General features: G+C 39.8%; 2 protein-coding genes across 2 annotated transcripts in view; both read right to left on the bottom strand.

Moving 5' to 3' along the window:
• LOC150081290 (uncharacterized) overlaps positions 1-27,183 on the bottom strand; it is a 178,729-nt gene that overhangs the window by 141,910 nt on the left and 9,636 nt on the right. The window lies entirely within an intron of this gene.
• LOC150081291 (uncharacterized) lies at positions 20,000-20,326 on the bottom strand. The gene has a single exon (XM_090380147.1). The coding sequence runs from the start codon at positions 20,324-20,326 to the stop codon at positions 20,000-20,002; it is 327 nt and encodes a 108-aa protein (XP_090236273.1).

Below are 27,183 nucleotides of genomic sequence, written 5' to 3'. Positions count from 1 at the left end.
CCTCTGCTTCTCTGAGTGCAGTGTTTGACAGAAATAGCAGGAAACCAAACGATGAGAGGAGAGAAATGCACGGGTGAGAAAGTGGAATCTAGTCTGTAGTCCCTTCTCTCCCTAGGGATTGCGCTCCTTTTACAAAAATCGTTTGAGTAATACATCAATAATAAATTAGATCGCTGTATATCCTACTGTATGCAGTTGAAGACATTACTGGTATAAAATTTTTTGCATCCGGTACGTTAGTCTTCAATATGTTACCATGTGAGGACCTACAAGGTATCGGAAGTGAAAAATGTCTTAATTGTATTCTATTAACTTTTCTCTAAATTAAAAATGAAATTCTATTCTAAGAAGATTGCTTTTATACCTTTGTGAAAAACTAAGAACTTATCAATCAGAAAGAGAAATGGAAACCAGAACAGTATACAAAAGGGAAAAAACTACATTGCGCGACAAAATTAACAGAAAAAAATGTTTTTCATGAATATTTTATTGTGAACAGTGTCATCGAAAGCGAATATTTGATATAATAGACATGCTGGCATGCAAATTCCGAGTATCCAATAGAAATCGATCTACCACTTTACAGAGCCTCACATCATCATTATTATTATTATTATTATTATTATTATTATTATTATTATTTTCCCCTAAGAGATACCCGCTTACAGCTATTAACCAGGGGGTGCACATTCATATATACAAATATACGTTATATACATAATTATCTATTTATAATTTTTACAAATCAGTCTTTATAAATTATACAAATTATACATTTTATAAATTATACATTGTATAATTAATTATAATATACATATCACTGCCTTATTTTTACATGACAGGCAGATAGAAAGAGAGCACAAGCATAATTTCAATTTTACAAGGAATTAGAGAATGTTCACATCTACACCACCATTTACAGCGAGTTCACAGAAAGACAAGACGCCCAATATAAACATAACAGGAGCACCAGTGCGGAGCAAAAACAGGCCCGACCAGTTCATTCTTCATTTCCTGCATTCTCTTTTGTTTTCATCTGTGGGCATCACTCAACATTTACAGGTGGAGTAATGCATTTTGAAACACTTCAGTCCTGTATATCTTCTCTGCGCAAAGCCTTTCTGGGTCTGCTTGAAGATCGTTGAACATCTTAATGGTGTTCAAAGGAAAAAATCGCCGAAGGCTTTCCAGCTGCGTGAGCGCGCTACTGATTGGAGGGGATGGTGTTCTATTCGCCCACCTTTGCGTCATGCGGGGCCGAGTCAGCAGGTAGTCAGTTTTCGGCGAGTCGAGTCTCCCGGTCAGCAGTTTTGCAAGCGTGAGGATGTTCTTGGTGACAATAATGTGAGACCAAGGCGTGACATCCAAGTTGGTATATAAAATGGTTCTTGATATTGTAAATGGCTGCGTAGGGATCCTGTTTAACCATCTCAGCATCCAGTACTCTAAACCCAGGAAAGCCTTGATGGTAGCATCTGGGGCAGAAGACCAAATCTGAGATGCGTAGAGAGGGATGGGGATGACGCATCTTAAAATATATTGTTTAACAAGGTCAGGGTTCCTGATACCTACCAGTTCTTGTCTGGAGGTCCATAGCGCTGCGTAAGTTTTCTTCTTTACATGTCCGAAATGGGGTGTGAAGTTTAGGTTTTCGTCCCATTTCAGACCAAGATCAATATGTGTCCTGACTTTTTTGACCACACTGCCATTTACGCGTATTGATATGTGGTTTTTTAATATCTTGTTGGTGAAAACCATTTGTGCTGTCTTGTGTTCATTTAGTCGGAGCCCCATGCAATTAAGGTATTCTTGCAACTCAGAGATTTTGGAGTTTGCTTCGTTGTTGCGTTGTAAAGATGTGTTTTGGTCATTCGAGGTGACGAAAAATTTCAAGTCGTCTGCATATACGACAAATTGTTTATGATTTTGGGTCAGGAAGGGATGCAGTGCTGTTGCGAAGAGGGTAGCAGAGAGGACATCACCTTGTGGGACTCCCCTGTTGACTTGGAAGATCTCTTTGTAAATTCCATTTATGGCAGTGATGTGTCTCTCCCTCAAAGAACTCGTTATTATAGCTAATACGTGCCCAGTTATATGGAAATATTCCTCCAAGATGATAGTAATAGCCGAGATGGATATACTGTCGAAAGCGGATGCAACGTCTAAGAAGACAATGTCTAATTGCTGTCTGAAGTTAAGGGCGTGTTGGATTCGAAATAGAGTCTCCATGAGATTGGTGGTAGTAGATCTTTGTGGGATCACTGAATGAAGGTACTGTGGTCTATGCCCGAAGCAGTGATGGTTGATGGTATTTAAAATGGATTTCTCAAATATTTTTTGAAACGAACGTCCAATTGCAATAGGCCGGTAGTCTTTGGCGGATTTAGGATTGTTATTTTTGGGAACAGGTTGAACGAAATATGTATTCCATATCTTCGGAAAGTGGTTTTCACTTAAAATTTTGTGGAAAATGTTAAGGAGCAGATCTATGATGTATACACTGCTGATCTTAATCATGAAGAGTGGGAATTTATCAGGCCCAATTGTGGCTTTATTCCTGAGGCTATTCACAGCGGCTTTAATGTCATCTCTAACGATACTGATTTGAGACAGTTCAGCATAGACCTCTGTCTTCAGTTTGCTGATTGCTTCACGGATTTTCTCTGTGTTGGCTTTACTGTTAACTTGATTTTCCGCCAGAGGAGTTCCAAAGGTGTCTTGGGTCCATTCTGAGAAGATGTGCTCGGGCATTATATCAGTACGCCCTTTCTTGTTATATATCCTGCTTCCTTTCTTTAAATGTGATCGCACCATGTCATAGTGAGCTTGACGTTTCAATCGAATGAACCGTGCTCTAGCTTCTTTATATCGAATATAATCAGGTGGGTGTTCAGTTTTTTTCCATTTTCTGAAGAGTTTCTGCTTGTTTTTGAAAGCATATTTTACCTATGGACTAAACCAGGAATTTGCTCGATCGGAAATTTTAATGCGTTTTGATGCACCCTCAAGAGCAATAAGTGAAGTGTATCCGAAAGTGCTTCTAAGGCATCGTCTACGGGGAGTTGGAAGAGATTTTGCCAGTTGAAATTCACGAGCCGTTTCAAAATTACGTCTGGTTTTATATACTTGGTTGAGAAGATAACATCAGCGTTGTTTTCCCACCTCCTGTTCTCTTTTTGTCTACAAGCTTGACTTCTCAGGTTGGCTTGGATGAGAGAGGGATGTGATCAGAAGCGAAGCGAGTCGTACTGTCAGTTAATGTGACGTCTAGAGCATTATAGTACACCAGGTCAAGGCGCTGTGTGCCTCTTGTGAGGGGCGTTTCAAGTTGTTTCATCGAGAGGGTTTTCATAGTATCATCCAATTCGCTCTTTGCATCTTTGTGCTTAGAAGAGGCATGTTCAAATCTCCCATCACGATAGATTCTACATTTGGGTTCAAGTTTGCGACGATCCAAGTAAGGAGTTCATTTCTGGCTTCGCTGTCATGGTTGGGTGGAAGGTATATAATACAAATTTGTACACTCTTTGTACCTTCTCTGAAGGTTGCTGAGACGGCTTCAAAATTTTCCGAGTGTGACTCTTTGTCTTTAATTACAGAGAAATTATTCTTATAGAGTATCATTACTCCTCCTCCTCTTTTGTTTTCTCTTCCTCTTGTAACGCATTTAAAGCCAAAATTGTCAACCAGAGCATCTAGCTGTCTATTATTTGAAGCCCAGGTTTCTGTCAGGCAGATGAATTCATATTCGGAGCTTAATAGAAGGTTCTGCAAAGTGTGGAGTTTATTGGCTATGCTGCGCACATTTGAAGGTAAAGAGAGACTCGCATATTTTCTTTCGAGTCTGATGAGGAATTCCTTAATTGCTACTGCATAACCCTAGTTGAGGGCCTCGAAGCACGTTCCCTGAAGCGTTTAACCAGGGTGCAGTGGGCCAAATGGTTTGTCTAGTAATCGTGTTTCACAATTAATAGGGCATGAGATAGTGAAGGAGGAATATGCTGGATGCCTTGTTCGTACTTGTCGTACTTCTACGTCAATACCCATCCCCTCTACGCACATTTCTTTAATGACGCTCGGTGTGATACTGGGTTCAATCCGCGAGACAAATAGCTTTTCTCTTGTTTGAACTGAGGTGATGCTGTACCTTTCTGCAAGACAAGGATGATAATCAGATGGCTGGAATGTTGGAGGATGATCAGTAGGATCGCCATTTGTCTGTATGGCTTGTTGTTTCTGATGGGCATTTAGGTGAGCGGGGTCCTTTTTAGTGGAATTTTGAGGGGCCGATTTTGTCGGTAGAGAAACAACCTGAGCAAAAGTAGGTTTCTGATTCATATTTGGCTCTGATGGAGGGGTTGATTTCTTTTTATTGCGATCTTGGTTTGCAGAAGAAGTAGAGCTGGGGATAGCAGTCGCTGGACCGTTTTCCCGACCTGTGCATTTGTGCATACCTTTTCTTGGAGGATTGGTTTTTTGAATTATCAAATTTTGAGGAGGTGACTGCTCTTTCAGGGATCAGCATCTTGCAACTCTGCCCTACCTTTGAGGGGTAGTCGTCCGTTGTGATTTAATGTGCGGGTTCTCCATCGGTTTCCCTCTTGCAACTTTGAAATGCCAGCTGGGCAAGCCTGTGGGTTTTCGAGTATCGGGATATTTCGTCCGATTGTTCCGTTAATTGCACGTAGTTGAGGTTAGGACTGTGTCTAATTTATCATCAATTAGTTTTTGTTTAGCTATTAAAGTTCTATTCTGTTCATGCAGTTCATGATTTTCTTCTTGGATTCCTTGCAGAGTTTTGTGGATCGGAAGAAGGAGTTCCTCGAGTAACTCTTTTAGCATTTGTGACTCAGGCTTAAAGTAATCCTGACCTGTTTTTCTTTCTTGATCATTCCGAGCCCCACTACAGCCTATTTCTTTAATGTTAGTCAAGAGTATCATTTCCATCTTCATATGTTTTCTCGTGCACGCAATCGTCTGGGCAAGCGTCGCAACCTAAGATATCAATTAATGAGCCACTAAGGTTCCGTTCAGCTCCGTTACTGCGAGGTTGTCGGAAAAATGTGGGGAAGGTTCCTCAATTTCTGAGTCGCCGCTGTCCATGATGTGAGATTCTGCTGCATTTATTTCTTCCCGTTGTTCTTGCGCTATTGTTCTCGTTGTGGGACCTACATTTTGAGCAAAGGAACTTCTTTCGTCTGCTTTGATTTAAGCGCACGATGTCAACTTGGGAACAGCAGCTCCCAATGACGCTGCCACATCGCGAGCATTTAATGGCGTATTTATTTACAACGTTACAAATGCCGCATACGTGCTCCGTCATATCAGATGGTTTCTTTTCCATATTTGTAACGATTGAGACCGTAGAAGCGTTACTTATATGTTTTACTTAAATCTGGAGCGTTGGCCAGATATTTCACTTATGTGTTTCTCGATGAAAGGTGCGGTAGTGGGGAGAGCTATACACTCCACACTCAGTTACGGTTAAATTGGAGCCTTTAATGTAAGGAGCGACCTTGAGAGAGGATTAGTGGTGGGAAAGCTGAGTAGTTGAACTTTCCGCAGACAAGAAAACTTATCTATAGCTGTACCACATACAGCAAAGTTCATGCATGAGACCAAAAAACAATAATCATAATTTACCTGACTGTGCATTTCTTCCTTAGTTGATATATTTAGTTAGAGGCACTTCTGAACTTTCGATTAATACTAAATATAGCTAGTACATGACTCATAATTAAACTGAAATATCAAAAAATACGGAGCACGATAATCACACTGTTGGCATCTCATTATGCAAGCTATTCATGGCTATAAAAACACGGATTGCGACCACATTACTGTTTTACCGTTTTTTGGTTTGATCGGTGGATAGACACATCTCCAATACTCCAGTACTATCTGATGGCAGAACTCAAGATGGCAGGTCATCGTCGTTTAGATGATTCTTTGAGATTGCGGGCCGTTGGACGACTTGAAGCCGGGCAGTCGCAGGCGGAGATGGCAAGTTAGCTTTAACGTGTCACGTAGTGTCGTCTCGGTACTATGGAAGCAGTTTCAGGAGGCAGGAACCATTACAGGAAGAGCTGGCCAAGGTTGCTACGTCAACTAGAACACACCGCTATTTGGCTCTAACAGCAAGAACCGAACCCTACGATGTCCATCAGCTGTCTCTTGAAGTTGCTAAGACCACAGGTGAAAACATTTCCAATCAGACTGTGTTAAGAAGGTTCAATTCATAGTGGACTCTACGCAAGGAAGCCAGTGTTTGTATCCCATTAACCATTCACCGGTCCTCCCCATACCGGGTGGAAAAGGCCCGGTTCGAATCCCGTCGATGACGCAAAGAACTTTAATGTGCTTTTTTCACTCCGTGTCTGAGTCAGTCGGTCTCAGGCGTAGATAGCAAGATTTTTTCCCACAGAAACTGCGGTTTTTTCGTTCAGCAAAACAGGGCAAATCGACCAGAGAACACACGCAATTTACAGTCATAATACATATATAGATATATGCAAGAGATTACGGGTGGCCCTAAAAAAATAATTTGAAATCCCATTAACCATGGAGACCGCCATGCAAACACCTTGATTCCATTAATCCCTTTCCAGCGCACAGCTTGTCGAACTAGTGCCATGAACGTGTAACTTGGAGCTGTTGTTGTTGTAGGATTTGAGGAGCATCGGCGACCAAAGACATTGCTCCGTGTCTGTAAATTTCGGGTATTCTGAAGTCGATTTTCTGTTTTCTGGACGAAAACCCGAGTTTCCGGAGGGAAAAAATCATGCGACTCTCGCCTGAAATCGAACAAGTCAGCCACGTTGTAAAAAGGGCTCATAAAAATTACTCACTGTCATCGACCTCAGGTCTTTTCCACCCGGTGTGAGGAGGACGGCGATTCTACTAGCTGTGCTATCCATGAGAGTGACTTGGAACACTGACAAATTGTATACAGTTCTGTTCTCTGATGAGTCCTGTTTAGCCTACAAACAGATTCTAGATGTTTAATCTGGAGACAACGAGGAATGATGCGGTACCATCCCACTGACATCAGAGAAGGGACATTTACAGTGGACGCGGTGTTCTCTTGTGGGGCGGAATAATGATCAACCACCGCACCCATCTTCATGTTTTTGATAGGGGGTACAGTAACTGCACAGGTACCGAGAACAGATTCTCGAATCCTATGTGTGACTTTTTAGGGGTGCGGTTGGCCCAAATTTTCTTTTTATGCTCGACAACTCCACTCAAGTGGTGGAGGAATATCTTGAAACTGAAGATAGTCAACGACTGCCGTGACCCGCAGGATCACCAGACGTGATCTTGCGGGCAACGGTGATCCCGCAGACGCAGGATCACAATTGCACGCCGACAGCCAACTCTTCGGTCACGTGCTGAGCCAAGGTCTGCACTAGTAGGAGAATGGGATTTGTTGCCACAGAACCTTATAGACACCCTTATATCGAGCATGGTTCAATGCTGTCAGGATTGTTTAGCTGTTACAGGGGATCATACGCTGCAATGATGTCATGTGATGACATCATTGCATCGTATTTTCGAGCATCTTAATTGACCTCTGTAATGTGCCCTTTTTGGTAATTCTTATACAACCTCTATAAATGCCCCTCATACCTGTCCGATGTTTCTCTCTGTCTCCTCATTTCATCGTTATTCTATGGTACACCACTATACCAGATTTTGTTCCGCTTAATCGCAAGTTGCACGAGTTATACCACATTTTCTACGTGTTCTGTTAATTTTGATGAGCACTGTACTTTGATGAATAAGATTGGAAAGGCCTATATATATATGCAACATGGGATGACCTGCGTGATTTCTTTTCCTTGGTCGGATTACTGTTTCAAAACTTCTGATGTCAAGGTTTTCTTAGATCGTGTCAGTGATATTATTCTTGTAGGAATAGAATCCTTTATCCCACACTCCACTTTAAAATCTCGTCCATTATCTAAACCTTGGTTTTCCATTAAGGCTGTTCAAGAGAAGTTAAGGCTGTGCTAAGGTGTTCAAGAGAAGAATGTTGTATATCGTAATTGGCTTGTTTCCAATTCTTTACTTCCATTTTCTGCCTACACCAAAGTTCGCAACAATTGTAAAGCAGTTATAATCAGTCCAAACTAGATTTTGAACAGGCTAAGAGTAGAAAACATGCTTCTTGCCCTAATGGTAGCCGAACATTCTGGTCTCTTGCAAAAGCTATTGGCTGCAACGTTTGCCCATCTCTGGTCCCATCTCTGTCAAAACCAGATACATACGGGATTCCCATACAGTTTAGGGAATCTTGTATAAATATACGAAACAATGGGTCCAAAACTGACCCTTGGGGGACTTCACTAAAAACATTAATCCACGAAGAGCAGTGTCCATTGATTACCACTCTCTGTCTTCTCCCACTCAACCTTTATCCATATCAGCAATTTGCCCTTAATTTCTATATACATTTTGATATCATATACTTTTGATTAATATAATTTTGAATAGAATATAATTTTGATATCATATACTTGGATTTCAGGAAAGCTTTTGATATTATTGCACATGGAAGACTACTATAGTATCAAAAGCTTTCCTGAAATCCAAGTATATGATATCAAAATTATTTTTTGCATCCAATTCTTTTGTGACCAGATCATAGTATTCAATCAAATTGGTCAGACAAGACTTCCCTTAACAAACCCATGCTGTGTCTGAACTATAAACTGCAGCCTCGTCTAAATGATCCTGCAGTGCTTCTTTAACCAGTCATCATCATCATCAACTGTCATCGTTTCGCTATTCCACGGGTCGACGTGTGAAGTCGACGTTCGTCCTCTCTTAATGGCATCAGTCTTTATCATGTCCTGCCACCTCATTCTTGGTCTCCCCATTGGTCTTTTGTCCCTTAATTGTAAATCAAACATCCTTCTTAGCAAACGCCACTCATTCATCCTCTTGACATGTCCAAACATTTCAAACGGGACCTTTCAATCCTATTCTGGAGTTTTTCAACCAGAATTCTCTCCGTAATCAAATAATTTCTGATTTTGTAGCGTCTTGTCTTTCCGGCTATGCACCTCACAAAACTCATTTCTGGCCCCTGCATTCATCCTTCTTCCTCATAGCCCAAGTTTCAGAATTATATGTCACAATTGGTACGTAATAGGTCTGGTATATTATTTCATTGGCCATTTAATTGGTATGTTTAATTCATTAGCCATACTAGCCCACATATCAACTTGCCGTTGCACTTTCTCCCTGCTCTCTCCTCATGTGCGGAGGTCATCTGCGAAGAGCATGACTTTCATCTGGTCTTGTCCAAGTTGTTCCGCCGCTCTACATTACACATCATTCATGACAGTTATAAATAGTAGTGGTGACAGGACGCCTCATTGCCTCAAACCTAATGTTATTTCGAAACTCTCCGTCAACCCCCATCACTGTTCTTTCTTTGCTCGCTGTGTTGATGTACATATTCTCAATTCTCACCACAAGATGTTCCTCCATCCCCAAGTTTCTTAAAACCTCCCACGCTTTCTCTCTCTTCGCGGCATCAAACGCTTTCTTTATGTCCGAAAATACCATCCATAATTCTTTATTTGGTTCATAACATTTTTCGATCAGTTGCTGATGCAGAAAATTAGATCCACCGTCGATCTGCCAAGTCTAAAGCCATACTGTTCATCCTCCTTTCATTTCAATCGTTCCTCTTATCTTCCGGTCTAACACTGTCTCGTACAGCTTACTCAAATGTGATGTCAGTGTGATACCTCTGTAATTGGAACACTTCTTCCTTTTCCCGTTCTTGAAGAACGGGATGATCAGACCTTCTTTCCAGTCTTTCGGCACCTGTCTCCCATCCCAGATCTTGCTGAACAGTCTATGTATCCACGCTATTTCTGCCTCGCCTGTAGCCTTCAGCATCTCTCTATTTATCTCATCTATACCAGCAAATTTACCTGTCTTGATGTATTTCCATGCCTGTACTACTTCATTCTACGTCAAGTCTGTGTGGTCTGTCCGTATCTTTTCTTTCATCCCTTCTTTTATGATCAGCCTGCCTTTGCCCCTTTTTCTGTCTGTCCTGGACGTTCAACAGATTTTCAAAATACTTCCATGTTTCTCTTATCTCTTCATCCTTTGTTATTAGGTTCACATTCTCATCCATCAAGTATTTGCTCTGCTCACCATCTCTTCTCCTATTCTATATCATACAGCATCTTTTTATTACCGTCGATATCTTGTCGTAAAGTTTCACTCCATTCTTCCAACCACAGTCTTCTCTCCTCGTGAACGGTCCTTTTGGCCTCTCTCTTAACGGTTTCATATCTCTCTTTATTCTCATAATTTCTGTTCTGGAAGTAGGTCCTGAATGCATTACTCTTGTTTTTCACAGCCTCTCTCTCTCGTCCTCTCATTCCACCATGCGGTCTCTTTCCATCTCCTATTACTTGTCCTTTCGCATACCTGCTCTGTCAGTCCTACTATGCAGTCTTTGAAAGATTTCCATTCTGATTCTACGCTGTTCACCACCGTCTTAGGTACAACCTTCCTGAACTCTTCTCTGAACATCGCCCCTTTTTTCTATTTTTTTCAACTTCCACACATGTAGTTTCCTCTCTCTTGTTATTTTGATCCTCTTCAATTTGGGGAATCTTAAAACCTCAACAACTAACCTGTGATCGCTACCCATGGAGACACTCGGAATGACCTTGACTTTCAGTAGTCTTCTGTGTCGCTCCTTATCCACGAGTATATAGTCAAGGAGGGATTCCTGTTAACCGTCCCAACCGTATCTTGTCACTTTGTGACTCTTTCTCTTCTTGAACCAGGTATTTCCTATGACCAAGCTGTTCCGTAAGCAGAAATCCTACAGCTTGTTACCATCATCATTCCTACGTCACCAACTATGCGGACCCATAACGTATTCTAGACCTTGTCTCTCCACTCCGACTTTTGCGTTCAGATCACCCATGATGACTATATCTCTACCTGTGATGTTCTCTTCGAACCTGTCCTCAAACTCGAGATTCTCCATTTCTTCGTAACGGTTTGTGGTGCGTAACTTTGTACTATCTTCAATGTTTCGCTGTCATTCATTTGCAGTTTAATTGACATGAGTTTGTCGCTGATATTATTCACCTCCAGTAGCCTTTCCTTAATCCTGTGATCTATAATGATGGCTATACCCTTCCTCGCCACATCACCCCTAGACCAATATAGGTAATAGCTTCCTCGTAACTCTATACCCATTTCCTTTCCATTTTGATTCACTCAATCCAAGTATGTTTATTTTTCTGTCTTTTAATATGTCCACACACTCCTCAATTTTTCCTGACAATATCATAATATTGAGTGTGGATAGTTTAATATATGTCGTCATCAGGCTTGTTGCTGTCACGGATACCACCAATAAGATCAGGCGTACCTCTATACCTATAGAGAGAAGAGAAGAGACGTCAATAAATTTATTGCCGATCTGCCAAACCTGTTTTTAACCAGTGCCTCATTAATTTCCCCGGAACAGAAGTTAAACCAACAGATTTGTTATTACTAGTCGAAATAAATACCAAAAGATTCTGGTGATAAAAGACTAGAAACAAAGTTATTTGTCTGGTTCGAGGATAAGTTGACGTTCCAAATGCTCGTGGAAAAGAAGATTATAGATATCAATAAATACGGTAATCGCATTCAGAGATTAAGAACAGGAAATGAATTGTGTTTATAGAACTTATTTCATATCGTTTATGTTAACTAGCTCTGAAAAAAAAAAAAAAAAGCAACTTTCAGATAATCTCCAAACTAGAAGTGGAAATGACCAAACCTTGTTCCTGTTCAAAAATTGCAGTTTGAAACATTTGTCTAAAACTGAGATTTAAGATTGTTTTTATCAATGTTAAGATTGCTAATGAGAAATACTGAAGTATAATTTACTCTTTAAAATTCTGAGATTGTCAATGACTAAAAATAAATTTAAGTTGCAATTTAAATTATAAATTCTAAAAAAAAAAATAAATGTAAAAACTTTTACAAACGTTAAAACAAGTGACCACCCATTTTAAGGGTTGTTATTTGCATCAATAAAACGTTTCGATGATACAAGTGTTTGTGTGTTTTTTTTTGCCCCAAGGCAATTAAGGACGTGAGGCGTCAACATATTATATCTGCAAATAGCATCTACGTCGGTTTGTCTGTTTACAGGATGAAAAATCGCATTATAGGTCGTTGCATGCACCCAACTAATTCGGCCACGATGTTAAAAAGTCCAAAGTTCTTCCTGTTTTGGGCCTCCAACCCAAATCATCTTCCAAATGATGGGAGAATAGCAATTGTAACTATTATGCTAGTTTTGATTGTTTGAACAATTGACGTTTAAGAAGGAAATTCAATGGAGGTAAAATCCCGAGATGTTATATGGTTGCTGAGATGTTTTCTGATTACTTTCTAGTTTGTCTGGGGGTCGAAACTGTTTTTCCTCCTTATGCTGGGCAGTTAGATTTCTTAATTGCAGTTTATGGATCTTGCATGATCCTCCTTTTGCTGGATAATCCTGGAGACGCAAGCGAAGTTTAGGGAATCTTGTATACTATCTGACTTGACTTGTTGGGGCCTAATTGTGTTTTGTTGGCACTGGAGTTGTTCATTATCTGGTTTTGAAACATGTGATATGCGTGGTAAAAATCCGTATCTTGTTGCCGAATGATGGTGGGCTTTGAAGCATTTAATAAAAAGTGTCTCCTTGAATTTCCTGCTGTAGTAAGTGTTCTTTGTTAGCAGAAGTTCTCTTCATAAATCTCAGGGCAACGAAGAATCTACATGATCAGACTGTAGACGACATTTTCTGCATTCTATACTACATTTGCTGGCCAAAAAACTGTAAACTTTTGTTCAATATCTAGTAGCGCTACTCTTTGCTCGAATTACAGCACATACTCCATATTTTACCATTTTTTCATCAGAATATTTGCCAGCTGCTGTGTTGTGGTCGGCAAAGAACTGTCGGCGAAGCCGAACTGCCCTTCCAATATATCCCAGAAATTCTCAATTGGGTTGAGATCTGGAGAATCAGTTGACCTGGGTAGATGACGGAAATCATAGGAATGTTCCTCGAACCATTCAGATACAATTTTTGCTCGGTGGATAGTTGCGTTGTCGTCTTGAATGAATCCATCTCAATCCGGCGAAAATAAAGCATTACAGGGTTTAAGTTGGTTTGATTCATGCCACACTTTCACCCTACGAATGGAGCAAAAACGTTTAAGGCAAGACTCGTCAAACCATATGATCGTTTTCCACTGTTCCACTCGACGTTGGCTGTACCACTCCAGTCGAATCTCTCGATTTTTTTTAAAGGAAGGCTTTCGTTGAGGTTCACGACTACCGAATCCTACATTTTTCAACTCTCGCCGCATATTTCGGTTGTAAATGTGTCTTTCTTTGCCTAAATATAATTTTTCAGTAATTTTCTGTGCACAAGGACCTTCTACTATGACTAGGGTTTCCAGACGATCCTTTATTGTAAAGGACAATCCTTTTTTTAGCCAAACTCTCCTTGTCCTTTATTGAAACAAGAAAGGACGCAATTTCTCCTTATTTTCATTTTTAAATGCCTGTGCCTCGTAATGGCAGTGGCAGATTTCCGCAGGCGTAGGAGGCGTACCCTTCGGACCCCCCATGAGCAGGCCCCCAAAACCGAAAAATTACAATTTCGTTTCAAAGCTTGAACTCAATGCTTTAACAGAGATATATTTAAAAAAAACCCTCAAATGCAAAATCACCACTGAGAAATGAATTATAAAGAGATAATCTTAACCTATTCTAGCCTCTCCGGCGCATATATATAGTTTCATGAACACAATGTACTTAACTTCATTCTTCTCGATGAAATTATATTTTTTTGATAAAGTATAAAAACTTGCACCTTGTGTGGCCATGATATAATTTTCATGAAAATCGTGCGACTGGTAGACAATAAAATCATAGGTATCGGAAAAATCACTTTTTATAATATGGAGTTCAATGGCTTTGTTTAAACTGTTTTTCCTATAGCTTTCTTTGCAACCGTATAAATGAAACTATTTTATTTATACGGTTATAGGCACCTACATATTTCATGTTATATACAAACATACAGGGTGTTTAAAAAGTGATAGTCAATAATTTAAAGGTGAACTGTACAGACTACAATATGCAAAAAAAGCCTAGTAAACATGGGTCCTTAAGTGAATCGTTTTCGAGATATTGCACATTTCTAGTTGGGATCCACCATTGACAAGGTGAACTGTACAGAGTTGAGATCCACCACTGACTTGTTTGTTTAGGTTAGGTTATGCTCATTTTTCTCCCTTTCCCTTTTCTCAATGCTCTGAAACGTAGCAGACATGCTAGTATTTGTCAAAGGATAGTCAACACGGAAAGAGGTTACAGCAACGAAGAGTATGAGACATGCACTTCATGTATGCCTCAGCCTCGAGTGCACTGCCAACGACAGTGCACTCGAGGCTGCACGTTTGTACCAAGAAGCATTTCCCCGCCGAAGGCAGCCCAACTGGCGCACATTCATCAGGGTACATCAACGCTTTAGAGAACATGGGTGCTTCGCACATGGAGTACGAGCAGGTAGGCCCAGAAGCATAACAGCTGATGTTGAGGAAAGGGTGTTAGAAAAAATATAATTATTATTATATTAGGGTTTCCCGTAAATGACTACATAAACCCGTATTTGTGTCTGTAAATTGCGTGTGTTCTCTGGCCGATTTGCCTGTTTTGCTGGACGAAAAAACCCCAGTTTCGGGGGGGGGGGAACCTTGTTATCTACGCCTGAGACCGACTAACTCAGCCACGCAGTGAAAAAAGTCCACTAAAGTTCCTTGCGTCATCGACGGGATTCGAACCTGGGCCTTTTCCACGCGGTGTAGGGAGGACGGTGACGATACTACTGTGCTACCCCGCAGACTGTTAGAAAGAATAAAACAAAATCCGGGAATTTCGACAAGGAGGGTTGCTTCGCAAGAGCGTGTACTGAATCATAGCAGTGTGTGGCGAATTTTACATCGCCAGTTACTGTACCCCTACCATATCCAGCGTGTACAAGTTCTCAGCAATACAGACTACCCTCCCAGAGTGCTCCCATAGTCAGTGGCGGATCTTAACAATGTGCATTATCTCGATGTTCACTGGTACTTTTTTGCTTATTTTAGTTTGTACTTTTCACCTTTAAATGATTGACCATCATTTTTGAAACACCCTGTATTTTATTTCTTAGCCATCAAAAATGGAATTTTCCCCCAAAAAAGAGGAGCCTTTGTTCTTATAACAAAAATTGGGAGCAAGAATACGAATGGCTAACTTCAACAAATGATCCTCATGAGGCGAGATATCTCTTATGCAGATGTGTACTCAAAGTTGGTTATATGCGCATCTTAGCAGTTACTCAGCATAGACTCACAAGCTCATAAATAGGCAAATTCTTCAAATCTTCTTGATATGTTTCTTGGGAAAAAGAATACGAAAGAAGAGGATTTAGTTACTGCAGCTGAAATAACTCATATTTATCATTCAATTAAGCATCCCCATTCTTTTAACTCATTAGATTGTAGCATGAAATTGAACTCTAAACTTTAAAATGATTCAGAAATTGCACCAAAAATATCACGTGGAAGAACTAAATCTGCTGCCATTGTAATGTTTTAGGTAAAAAGGCATTGCAAATTGTTTTGGATGGTTTAAAACATTACGATCCACCATTATTTTTTTCTTTACAGATTGATGCTTCTAATAGAAAGAATATGAAAATGTTTCCTTTGTCAATTCAGTACTTCAACAAAGGATATGGTCCTACAAACTATTTAGTTGATTTTTTTGAAAATGCTGAAGAAAGTGCAGATGGAAAGTTTGAGTGCCTAAAAATTCAATGAGTAATTTAGGATTGGATTGGCAAAAGATATCTAATTTCAGTGCAGACAATGCAAATTGTAATTTTGGGAGTAATAAATTCTTATTCCAAAATATTAAGAAATTAAATGAAGACGTAATTAAAGCAAACTGCCATGCTCACATTATTCATAATTTAGCTGAATATACTTTCGATAATTTAGATATTAAGGAAATTTTAAAGCACGTACCAACTAGATGACTTTCTTTACAACTATGTATAGAACGAATTTTGCTTTCATGGAAGGCTTTGAGCCTTTATTTCGTAAGCAAACCAAACGACTGTTCCAAACAGCTTTTTAAAATCCTTCAAATTAATGAAAATTCAACAGAGGTCCCTATAATTATAGAATTTTATTTTATTTTCTCAATGTATGCGATCGAAATAATTTGCAAAGCAATAAAAGAGCTTGAAAAGAATAAACGTGTGCCAGTGATATTTTTTATTTAATGAATGATCCAAAAAATTCACTGAAGAATCGTTTTGATCAAGAATTTTTTGGGTATCAAGTTCATCAGCATTTTCAGAAATGAGACCCTGTATTTAACAGCATAGTAATAAATGATTTCAAAGCGCTGCATTGAAATGTTTAGGAAAGAAATTTAATTTTAATGAAAATACCCTTAAGCTTTAAAAATTGTTGTCTTAACTCATTTGTTGAAGTAGCAGAATATTTTAAATTAATAGAAAAACTAAAGTTGGATATGAATGATTTATTTGATGAGGTTTCAGTACTGAAAACAAATTATGAAACTGTCAACCTCTGAAAATTTGAACTTATTCAGGTACTTCGAGTCAATGGCATTTAATTTTGAAAAGTATTGATTTTAAGCTTTCAAACATTTTCAAGGTCATTTCGTATGTTTTTTTTCCATTGCCGGGGACTTCAGCAAATTCAGAAAGGATTTTTAGTGTAATGAACTCAAAGTGGAGGGATGTGCTAAATAGATGTTCAGTTTCACTCCTAAAAAGCGAACTAACGATCTACTTCAATTTTAAAGATAATTGTTTAGATTTTTCTGAGAAAATTAAAAATTATATCAAAGTTCTTAAAGCTGCCCGAAGTAGTTCAAAATATGTTCAATGTGAATAATTTCTAGCTATTAAACCAGTACGGTGTTTTGTTTTGTTTTTTGCCTTTTTTTCACCTACCTAAAATTACTTTAGCTTGATGTCAATTAATGCACTAAAAGTGCATTAAAATATCTGGATCAATTCATGTTTTTATATCATCAATATCACATTCATTAACCTTATATATCAATCCATATCCTTCCCCATAAAAAGCCAAGATTTGCCATTAAATATTTTAAATTCTAAATTAAATTAAAATTTGCAAATATTTATAGTCAATATGAAAACTATCATTTTTAAACCAAAATCTAAAAAATATAAAGAAAATGTTTAATTATTAACTAAAAAATCATTCAGGTTTTCTTTTTTGCGGATGGGAGGGGCTGGACTGATTGTTGGTGAGTGGTAGCATTAATTATTTTTGAGTGTCCTTTAATTCAGTCAGAAATCTGGCAACCCTAACTGTGACGCACAATTCGTTTAAAAGTCCTGTGGTCTCGTTCTTGGAGCACAGACTTTCTTCCTTTTAGAATTGCAGTCTCCTTTCGTCCTTCACGCCTCTCAGATGATTGCTTTCGAGACACTAGTGACTTCCTTTGTTTTCTTTTTGTCTCAATTATGGCTAAACGTACTCCAACAATAATAATGACAGGATCGGCTAAGAATTCCCAGGAAATTGTGCAGTATTTATCTGGTACCAAGGAACGTGTTATCACACCAAGTGACAACTTACATTTGCATACCGTAAGTTTAATTATCTGTTGACGCCAGTTGCAAAAGGTTTCTAATTTTTTGTCTAGTGTGTGTAGTTCCAATCAAATTGAAGGATTCCTTCTTGGTGGACACTGCGTTTACAGGACTTCTTGGTTACTAGACCTGTATGATGTCCTTCAAAAGCTTTACTTTACATTTCTATAATGTAAATGATTAACTATTAAGAGACAGCTGCTACCAACTTTTGATATAGGTTCATGTATTTTGATTACACCTTGTCAACTATGCTTTGTTAATGTAAAAGGAAACTTTTATTCGGAAAAACAGTCAAACCGACCAAACAGACGTAAATTTACTGATAAAATACACCGATGCTTCATGGCCTCAGAATCGATCGTCCGTATGCAAGTCAATAGGACTGTCTAAGCTGCTAATCTGTTTGACGTCGACATCTTATCTCTCCACTCTTTTCGAGTCAGTCTCATCAGTGTATGAAAGATTCCTAGCTGTCGCTCGCTGAAACAGCAGTATTACTTTGTCAATGTTTTGTATACGATGACACAAGGGTGACAAAGTAAGTTTTTGTACTTTGTCACTCCTATGCCATCGCTTTGTTTATACAGTCGCCTGTTACCTTGCTTGTATTTCAGTGCATCACGTTTAGGAAAACACGTCCCGAAAATTTATTGGTTACACTAAATCCTCGCGGCATGGTTTTTAAATCGCGCTATGAATTTAAAGTAAGGCACACGGCTCATAATGAGATTCTCATCCCTCTGACTTCGCTTGAAGCAGTGTCTTGATTTCAACTTTAGTGACCGGAAAAAATTATCGCCGGCGAAAAGAGCAATTGGTATTCCAAAGGAGTTATCAGGAGAGTTGAGTAAAGCTGACTTAGAGCCAGTTAGCTTGAGTATAGAAACTCGGATGGCGAGAGTGTTAACTTTATATCCATTCGTCCAGCATGCAGGCTAATTCCAATAAATATTTTAAAACTTCTAGCTTGATTTCGCCGAATAAGGTCACCGTGTTACTCTATTTGGGTGATGTCATGGTTTGTTGAAAAATTGCACAATATGTGAAAGTGGAAGAGAAACTGGTTGACCTTGTTGGAAACGTTTCGGAGACCTGCTGACACCGTCATCAGGTTCAAGTGAAATTACTGCATCATACGTGCCTTTGCGTTTTTATAGCCGATAAACTGAGTTAAAAAACTACTTAGGGGAAACAGAACCTCCAAAGCGTTGCTAACTTTGTTAAATGTAGAACTAAGTCAAAGTTTAGGGCTAAAAAGGCTCAGACTACGGAGATGTACAGACGTACAAGTTAGTGCTATGCATAATTTCTGTACGTAGTAAAAATGACAGCAGTTATTTTCAAGGCATGGTTATAGTTTTGTTGAATCTCATATTGTGAATACTTTCACAACTGGGTGGCTGTATTCCACTGAGAATAAGTAACAGTAATCTTTCCTCGTGGAAGCGTTACTTATTCTAAGAGTACTGTAATGACAGGCAACTCGTTGTGAACGTATTCACAATATGAGATTCAACAAAACGATGCCTTGTAAATATCTTCGGTTATTTTCACTACGTACAGATTATTCAGTTGCTTCCAACTTTTTGTAATTCGGGTCGAATAGCACCTATATTCACCAACGAAATTTAATGGAACAGAACAGAAATCTGTTGTTAATCAGACTCGAACTCAAATAGTTGTCTGGTCTCATAACCTGCGTCTTGTGCTACAGAAGTAGAAAATAAACAGCTTTTGTCAGGTGCTCCATGAGCTGGCATATTTTCTGAGGGAGAATGGCTCAAACACCCGGTCCATGGCAAGTCTCTTATCTTCGTTGAGCGAGTGGCAACTTCCTTTTGTTTATTCGAAGTACATTATCCTCCAACACAGAATTTCTCAAAGGAAGGAGGATTGGAATGGATTCAGAAAGGTAATCCATTCTTCCTTCAACTAACATAAAAATATCACGCCCCCTCCAATATTGTTCAAATTGTGAAAATTTATTACTTATCATTATGGGGACGAAAGGCAAATCAAAACAACTGTTAATATGTGAAAAAATATATTTCATATTTCAATATTTCCAAACATATATATTGTTATTAATATGACCGCTGGACTTGCTTGTTTGCCATAAGCTTGGGTGCTGTGGAAGATAAAGCACAACGTAGGGCATTTTCAAAGTCAAGTCTGTTGCGCTGCTTTGTTTTTATATGTTACCCAAAAATTCTCCGACGCATTTTTTCTACATTACCTTTGGAAAGTGAATCAAACTTGAGTTCCAAAAACTCCTGATTTTTTTGACAAAGACTGAACATCAGTGAGAAAAGGATTCCTCACAAGTTTCCAAATAGAATTTTCAGTCATGACATCATTAAAATATCGTCTGAATTCATTCTGAAGACAAACTAAGTGGGATTTTATTTTTTCTTGGAAATCATTTTCAAGAACCTTGTAAGCGACATTTTTAGCACCAACACCCTGAATCGATAATTCAGTTTTGGCTATAAATTCCTGCATGGCATCAGAATGAGCCATAATGGTGGTATTTGCTCCATGCAGTTTCAGATTTAATGTTCGAAGTTTCAAATACATCTTCCAAACCACCTGAAAACTTTCATTTTTGAAGGCTTCTCGAGTCTATCGTTGTTAGTGCACCATCAGTGCACACTCCAATCAACTTCTCCCATTCCAGGTTATTCAATTTGAAGAATTTTGAAATAGCTTATAGGATATCATCAGGTTTAATAGTGTTTTCCAAAGTGCAAACAAACAACATTTCTTCATCTACAATGTTGTGAGCTACATATCGCGCATAAACAAGTAGGGGTGCAAATTTCCTATAGCGGTTGTCATTGGGTTTTACGAGCATCAGCGACTAAGGCCATATTGCTCCGTATATATAGTCTATAAATCGCGTGTGTTTTGAGGTGGATTTTCTGTTTTCTGGATGAAAAAGCCGAGATTCCGGGAGAAAAACCATGCTACCCTTGCCTGAGACTAACTCAGCCACATTGTGAAAACGGCCCATAAAAATTCCTCATGTCGTCGACGGGAGTCGAACTCAGGTCTTCTCCACCCTTTGGGGGGGAAGGACGGCGATTCTTCCAACCGTCCTACCCACGAGGGCCCTACAGCGGTAGATTCATCATAACTAATAGTAAAAAAAAATGGATCATTTGATTTTCTGCAGAATTCGAAGATTGAATTCGATAAATGGGGGGCAGCGAAGAGGGGAGGAGACAAGAGGACAGTCACCTCCCCCCTGCCAAGGAAGTGGAGTGGAAAGAAAGCCAGGAAAGAGTGCCCAGCTCGGTCGCCAATTGGCACACTGGCAGCAAATCTACTGTTCAAGGTTTGAAAAAGATATGGGTCCAACGAAGTAGTCAGAATCAGTACCCCGATGTCATTCATGGGCTGTGTCCATCCAGGTAGGTTGGGGTCAGTCACGTTTATGGGTTATATGCCCGACCAGGGTAGTGTCTCGTGGAGTGTCTCGTTTGCAACCCGGTTGGGTCTGGTCCGTTGATCCTGTTTCCGTCATCAGGAAGGGCGGTCCAGTGCCTTTTCCATCCAGTGAGCCCATCATTTCTGTGGTGTGCGTCCTATTCAAGTACGTTGGTTGGGTCAGACAATTTGGGTTTCAGTGCTGGTGTATTTGCTCATAATCCGGTTGTTGTCGAAGTTTAATGTCTGCTACAAGGAATACTGTGCCCTTAGTTCCTGATCGCAGAACAGGTTTTTCTTCTGGCAAAGAATTCCTGTGCAAATCTGGTGAGGTTCTTATATTCTTCGCTTGTGTCCAAGAGATGATTTTCATGGCCTCGCTGCAGGTAGGTCAGTCTTGTTATTAGGTTTTCACGTAGGTCCTCGTAATTTGTACATTCGTGCATGAGGTGGGTCCAGCTTTCCGGTTCGCCACATGAACAGTTGGGGTCTTGGAGGAGGCCCAGAGATGTTAGTTTCTCGTTGAAGGGGCCGTGACCCGTCAATAAGTAGGTGGCATATAGGCCTGGGTGGAACCATACAGGTAGTTTCGGGAAAACCCTGCCTACATCAGGTATGAAGCGTCGTGTCATCTCCCCTTTGGTTGAGTCTGTCCACCTGTTTTGCCATTCCTGTTTTAAGTGTGCCAAGAGCCGAGCCTTTTCCATTTTTATATTGTTTGTGGGTTCAATCGTAAAGCCCGAGTAGGTCACAGAGATTCCTTTTGATACGTAGTATGCTAGTCCGCATCTGACCACTTCGAGATCCAGTGGTAAGAATCCAGTAAGAACCTGGAGCGCCTTCATTCTCACAGTATTGCAGGCTCGGGTGGTTTTGAGCAATATTGTTCGTTGTGTCAAGTCCAGTATTCTTTTGTTGGTGGTCAGTCTGGTTCTATGGTACCATATTGGTGCACCGTATGTGATCGCCGGGAGAAAAGTGGTCTTGTAGAACAGCAACATGGTTTGTTTACTCAGCCCCTGCGTGAGACTCGCGCAATCAGGCCCGAGTAGTTCCTAATCTGGTCCTGAGTTGCCTGAGATGCGGTTGGAATGTGAGCTTGCTGTCACTTTAGGGGGTGGAGACTGGAGAGTGAAAGGCAGAAGAATGAGGTCGATAGGGAAGAAGAAGAAGTCAAGTGAATGTCAACGGGGCATACCCATGCCCTGCCAGAAGGAAGGAAAGGGGATGAGAGTAGAAAGGGCCCGACTTTGGTTTGTTTTACTTGGTCCACTGATTATTATTGTTATTATTAGTAGTAGTAGGCTCTCGTGGGTATCACGGTTGGCAGGCTCGCGGTCCTCCCATGGGGTGGAAAAGACCTGAGTTCGAGTCACGTCGATGACGTGAGGAAGTTTTAATCGCTTTTTTCACAACGTGACTGATTTAGTATTAGTATTAGTAATGGCCGTATGGTGCAAGAAAGCCTATGGCTTATGCTGCACCAGCCAAAAAAATAAAAAATAAAAAAAATAAAAATAAATAAATAAATAATAAATAAATAAATAAAAAATAAATAAATAAGTAAATAATAATAATTAATAAAAAAAAAGGTATCATCCTATGCGCTTCCCTTACCCGAAAGTACTGTCCAGATGACCTTTGAATTTCCCCAAACTGTCGGCCTCTACCACCCATGAAGGCAACTTATTCCAGTAATTTATAACTCGCTGGCTAAAATAAAACTTCCTGCAGTCCAATCTAAACATTTCCCCCCGTAACTTGAATTTATGTCCCCTAGTTCTAGCATCATTTATAATCTTGAAAATTTTGTCCTCATTCATTTTACTGATGCCTCTCAGAGCCTTAGACACCTCAATCAAATCTCCTGTAAGGTGTCTAGTTTCCAAACTCTGCAACCCACATATTCGAAGTCTTTCTTCATAAGGACGCCCTTTTGCCGATCTCACCAGGCGAGTTACCCTTCTTTGCACCCTTTCAAGAAGCTCGATGTCTTTCTTTAGGTGCGGTCTCCATACTTGAACACAGTATTCCAAGTTTGGTCTAACAAAAGCCTTATATAATGGGATTATCACGTCCCTATCTCTACTTGCAAAAGTTCGATAGATCATCGATAGGACATCATGGGCCTTCCTTGCAACCTGTTTACAATGTTCAGAGAATTTCATGTCTGACCGTATCGTAACACCCAAGTCCCTTTCCTCCAGTACTGGGTTTAGATGAACTCCACCAAGTGAATAAGTTTTTTTGGGATTACTGTTTCCCAGGTGTAATACCTTACACTTTGTTGGATTAAAGCACAGCTGCCATTTTTCTGACCATTCCTGAAGTCTATCTAGGTCTCTCTGAAGAAGCTCAGCTTGACAGTGATGATTAACTACTCTACCAATTTTAACATCATCTGCAAATTTAGACATCACGCCCTCTATCCCTTCATCAATGTCGTTTATGAAAATTAAAAACAACAGTGGTCCTAATACTGATCCTTGGGGAACCCCACTTCTTACATCAACCCAATCTGAGGAATAGCCATTTATCACAACCCTCTGCCTCCTGCCCTGAAGCCATCCTTCTATCCATCTAAGGATTTTCCCAGTGATTCCAACCTGTTCCAGCTTATAAAGCAACCGCTCATGTGGGACTGAGTCAAAAGCTTTGCTGAAATCTAAATAAACAATGTAGAAATTATTCCCTAAATCCAGCTCGTGAGTGACCCTTTCGAAATAGCGAACCAGATTTGTTAAACATGATTTTCCCTTTACAAAACCATGCTGAGTATCCTTGAGAATTTCAATTCGATCCAAATGATCCTGAATTCCACCCTTGATCATTGCCTCCATGATTTTCCCTACTACTGAAGTCAGACTGACAGGTCGATAATTTCCAACTTCACTTTTAGAGCCACCCTTATGTATGGGAGATACATTTGCACTTTTCCAATCCAAGGGAATCTCCCCAGAGTCTAGTGATGCTCGCATAATTAGCCTCAATGGTTCAATGCACTCGCTTGCCGCCTCTCTTAAGATTATAGGGTATATTCCATCAACTCCAGGAGCCTTACTGGTCTGTAGGCTCGAAAGTTTTTTCATTAAATAATCTTGCGAAATTTCAATATCATTAATTACATATTTTTTAACTTCGCTCCCACAATTTCCCATTGCCACAAAAGGCTTTTCATTTGTAAATATCGATGCAAAATAACTGTTGAGTTAATCTGCAACGGCAGCTGGTGTATTTATTACTGTCCCCTTTCCCTTACGTAAAGGTCCGATCTGGTTTTTCCTGCTCTTCTTGGCATTTATATATGTGAAGAATTCTTTATCCCCCCTCTTTGCTCTGTTTGCTAGTGATTTCTCATAAACTGCCTTTGCCTGTCGAACCTTTTCTGTGGCTCTATTACACATCACCTTTTAGCTGTTATAGGCTTCAGTACTTTTTATTGCTCTGTAACTTTTCCATGCCACCTTTTTCTGCTCAAGTAATGTGGCAACTTCACTGTTCATCCAACTTGGAACCCTTCTCGTGGAGTATTTTTTTAATGGTATATACGCATTCAAGGCATCTGTGATTAATGTTTTAAAAGCGTACCACAGTTCAATTGTATTCGTTCTCTGCGCGATATCTACCCAGTTAATAGAGGCCATGTAGTACCTTAAGGCATCGTAATTTCCTTTTCTGAAATTAAAACCCATTCCTTTGCCTTTTACTTCTGCTACCTCTCTCGTCATCATCCACCGTAGAACTCCATGATCACTTCCTGCTACCGGTTCCTCTACTGTCAGCCCTGTTATGTCATCTGATTCATGTGTGATGATGAGGTCTAGGATATTCTTTTCTCTAGTGCTTTCCCTGACATGTTGATACAAATAACAGTCATCTAGTTGATTTAAAAATTTTGTTCCCCATGTCGAGTTTCCTTCCCATTTACTCCAATCAATTAGAGGCAAATTGAAATCACCCATAATAAGGCATTGACGCTTACTTGGGCAATGCCTTATTATGGGTGAGGCTTTTGTCATAATCTTCACAATCACCTGGTCTGTAGATTACTCCTACTCGCATTATACCATTGTTTCCAACTATCTCACACGATACAGACTCTATACTAGCATGTGAAATGTCTGAATCCGGGTAAGCTAACGTCGCACTCAGGCTGCTTCTGATAAGAAGCATTACTCCACCGATTTAGTCGGTCTGAGGCAAGAGTAGCATGGTTTTTTCTCCCGAAAACTCGGGTTTTTCGTCCAGCAAACAGAAAATCGATCACAGAACACAAGCAATTTACAGACAGTGTACACAAAGCAATATAGCCTTAGTCGCTGATGCTCCTAAAACCTACAGTAGTAGTAGTATCTGCCTTGATGTTTTGAGAGAGATTGTTATCGATGAGACCATGAATGTACTGTTGATTTTAATACATCTTTCCATAACTTGCAGAGAATGGCTAGGTTGTAATTCGATAAATGACGTGAGGAACGTATGGTTTACTCGAAAATAGCATGTTTTTTTTTTTTTCCCCGGAAAATCTCGGTTTTTCCTTCCGGTAAATAGGCAAACCGAGCAGAGAACACATGCAGTACAATTTACAAACATATTATATTGTAGTTGTATAAGCTCCAGTAGAGGTAGCTCTAAAATTGAGAATGTAAAACAAAATTTAACCCTCGTTTGAAGCTAACTAACTCGCTACATTTTGAAAATAGCCGATAAATGCTGTTGCGCTATTTACAGGATCCTAACTCGGATGTTTTTCATCCGGTGGGAGGATGGCAAATTATAACCACTGTATTGCTCGCGAAGGCTGCCTCACCTGAAACCTGGCAGTTCTTTGGAGAGGGACCGTATTTGTATCAGCATGACAACGCTGTGTTGCAAATCGCAGTTTGTCAGTGGTTATTCAGTAGAGGAACAAGACTTCATATCTCAAGTATAGAACTACTGTACTTGCAACATTACAGGAGGAATGGAGCAAGATTCCAGTCTCCACATACAACGCACTTTGTAGAACGTGTGCCTCACTGGAGGGTCATACTCAATATTGAAACTTTTATTTTTTTGTGGCCATATGTGTTTTCATTTAGTGTCTTAGTACATTTTAGTACTGCAGTATGACTTCAAACATCGCGTAAATTTACATTAACTCGATTAACTCTCTATTCACGATCTTGCGTGAGCTCATAGCTGCCCCATCAGCTACCTTATTTCTTGTAGTAGCTTCAATCCTCGGGTCGTTAGCGATTCTTCTTCTTTCTTTTTCGTTATCGAGTCGATGCAAGTCTCTTTTCTTATTAAATTTCGGCCGATTGTCCCTTATCTTTTTCTTATTGCTGTCGGGTAGATGGCAGGTCCTCTACTTTAACTGAAGACAGAGATAAGATACGTGCTGTCAACCTGAGCTTTGAAAACATTATCAGGAAACAAGGCAGCTGGTTGGGCAACATTTGCGAGTTCCAGCTTCCTCCTGCCACGTGACACAACTCACGCAACCAGGCAGTTTCTTGAGTAGTTGAATTCTTGGCTACTCAATGACAACTGATACCTTGCGATACAAAGGATATCGTTTGTTACAAAACGTTTGCTACAAAAACGGGTACAGTTTGTTACAAAGTTCGGAAGCGTTTACTAAAAGAAAAAAAAAAAAAAAAAACATTGTTTTTAACGAGGTTTTTTAGGCGCATCAGCGACTCAGACCATATTGCGCCTTGTATATTATGCTAAATTGCTGCTTTTTTTTTTTTGTCGATTTATCTTTGGCTGGACGAAAAACCCGAGTTTCTGGGAGAAAAAACCATGCAACCGTCGCCCGAAACCGACTAACTCAGCCACGTTATAAAGTGTATGTATGTAAAGCTATTAGGTGTCAGTATATTGTCTGTGAATTGCTTGCATTCTTTGGTCTATTTGCCTGTTTGTTGGATGAAAAACGTGAACTTCCGGGAGGTAGGACCACATAACTACCGCATGAGACCGACTAACTCAACTAGATTGTGAAAAAAGCCCTCAAA

This window comes from Mastigoproctus giganteus, chromosome 8 (assembly GCF_048544385.1).
Source record: "Mastigoproctus giganteus isolate SK-2022 chromosome 8, ASM4854438v1, whole genome shotgun sequence".
Classification (NCBI taxonomy): domain Eukaryota; kingdom Metazoa; phylum Arthropoda; class Arachnida; order Uropygi; family Thelyphonidae; genus Mastigoproctus; species Mastigoproctus giganteus.
The sequence above is the reverse complement of the archived record's forward strand: the minus strand, read 5'-3'. Positions and strand labels throughout refer to the sequence as shown.

Excerpts from the sequence above, each read along its gene's own strand:
- LOC150081291 (XM_090380147.1), bottom strand. The coding sequence starts at position 20,326 with ATGTATTTGAAACTTCGAACATTAAATCTGAAACTGCATGGAGCAAAT.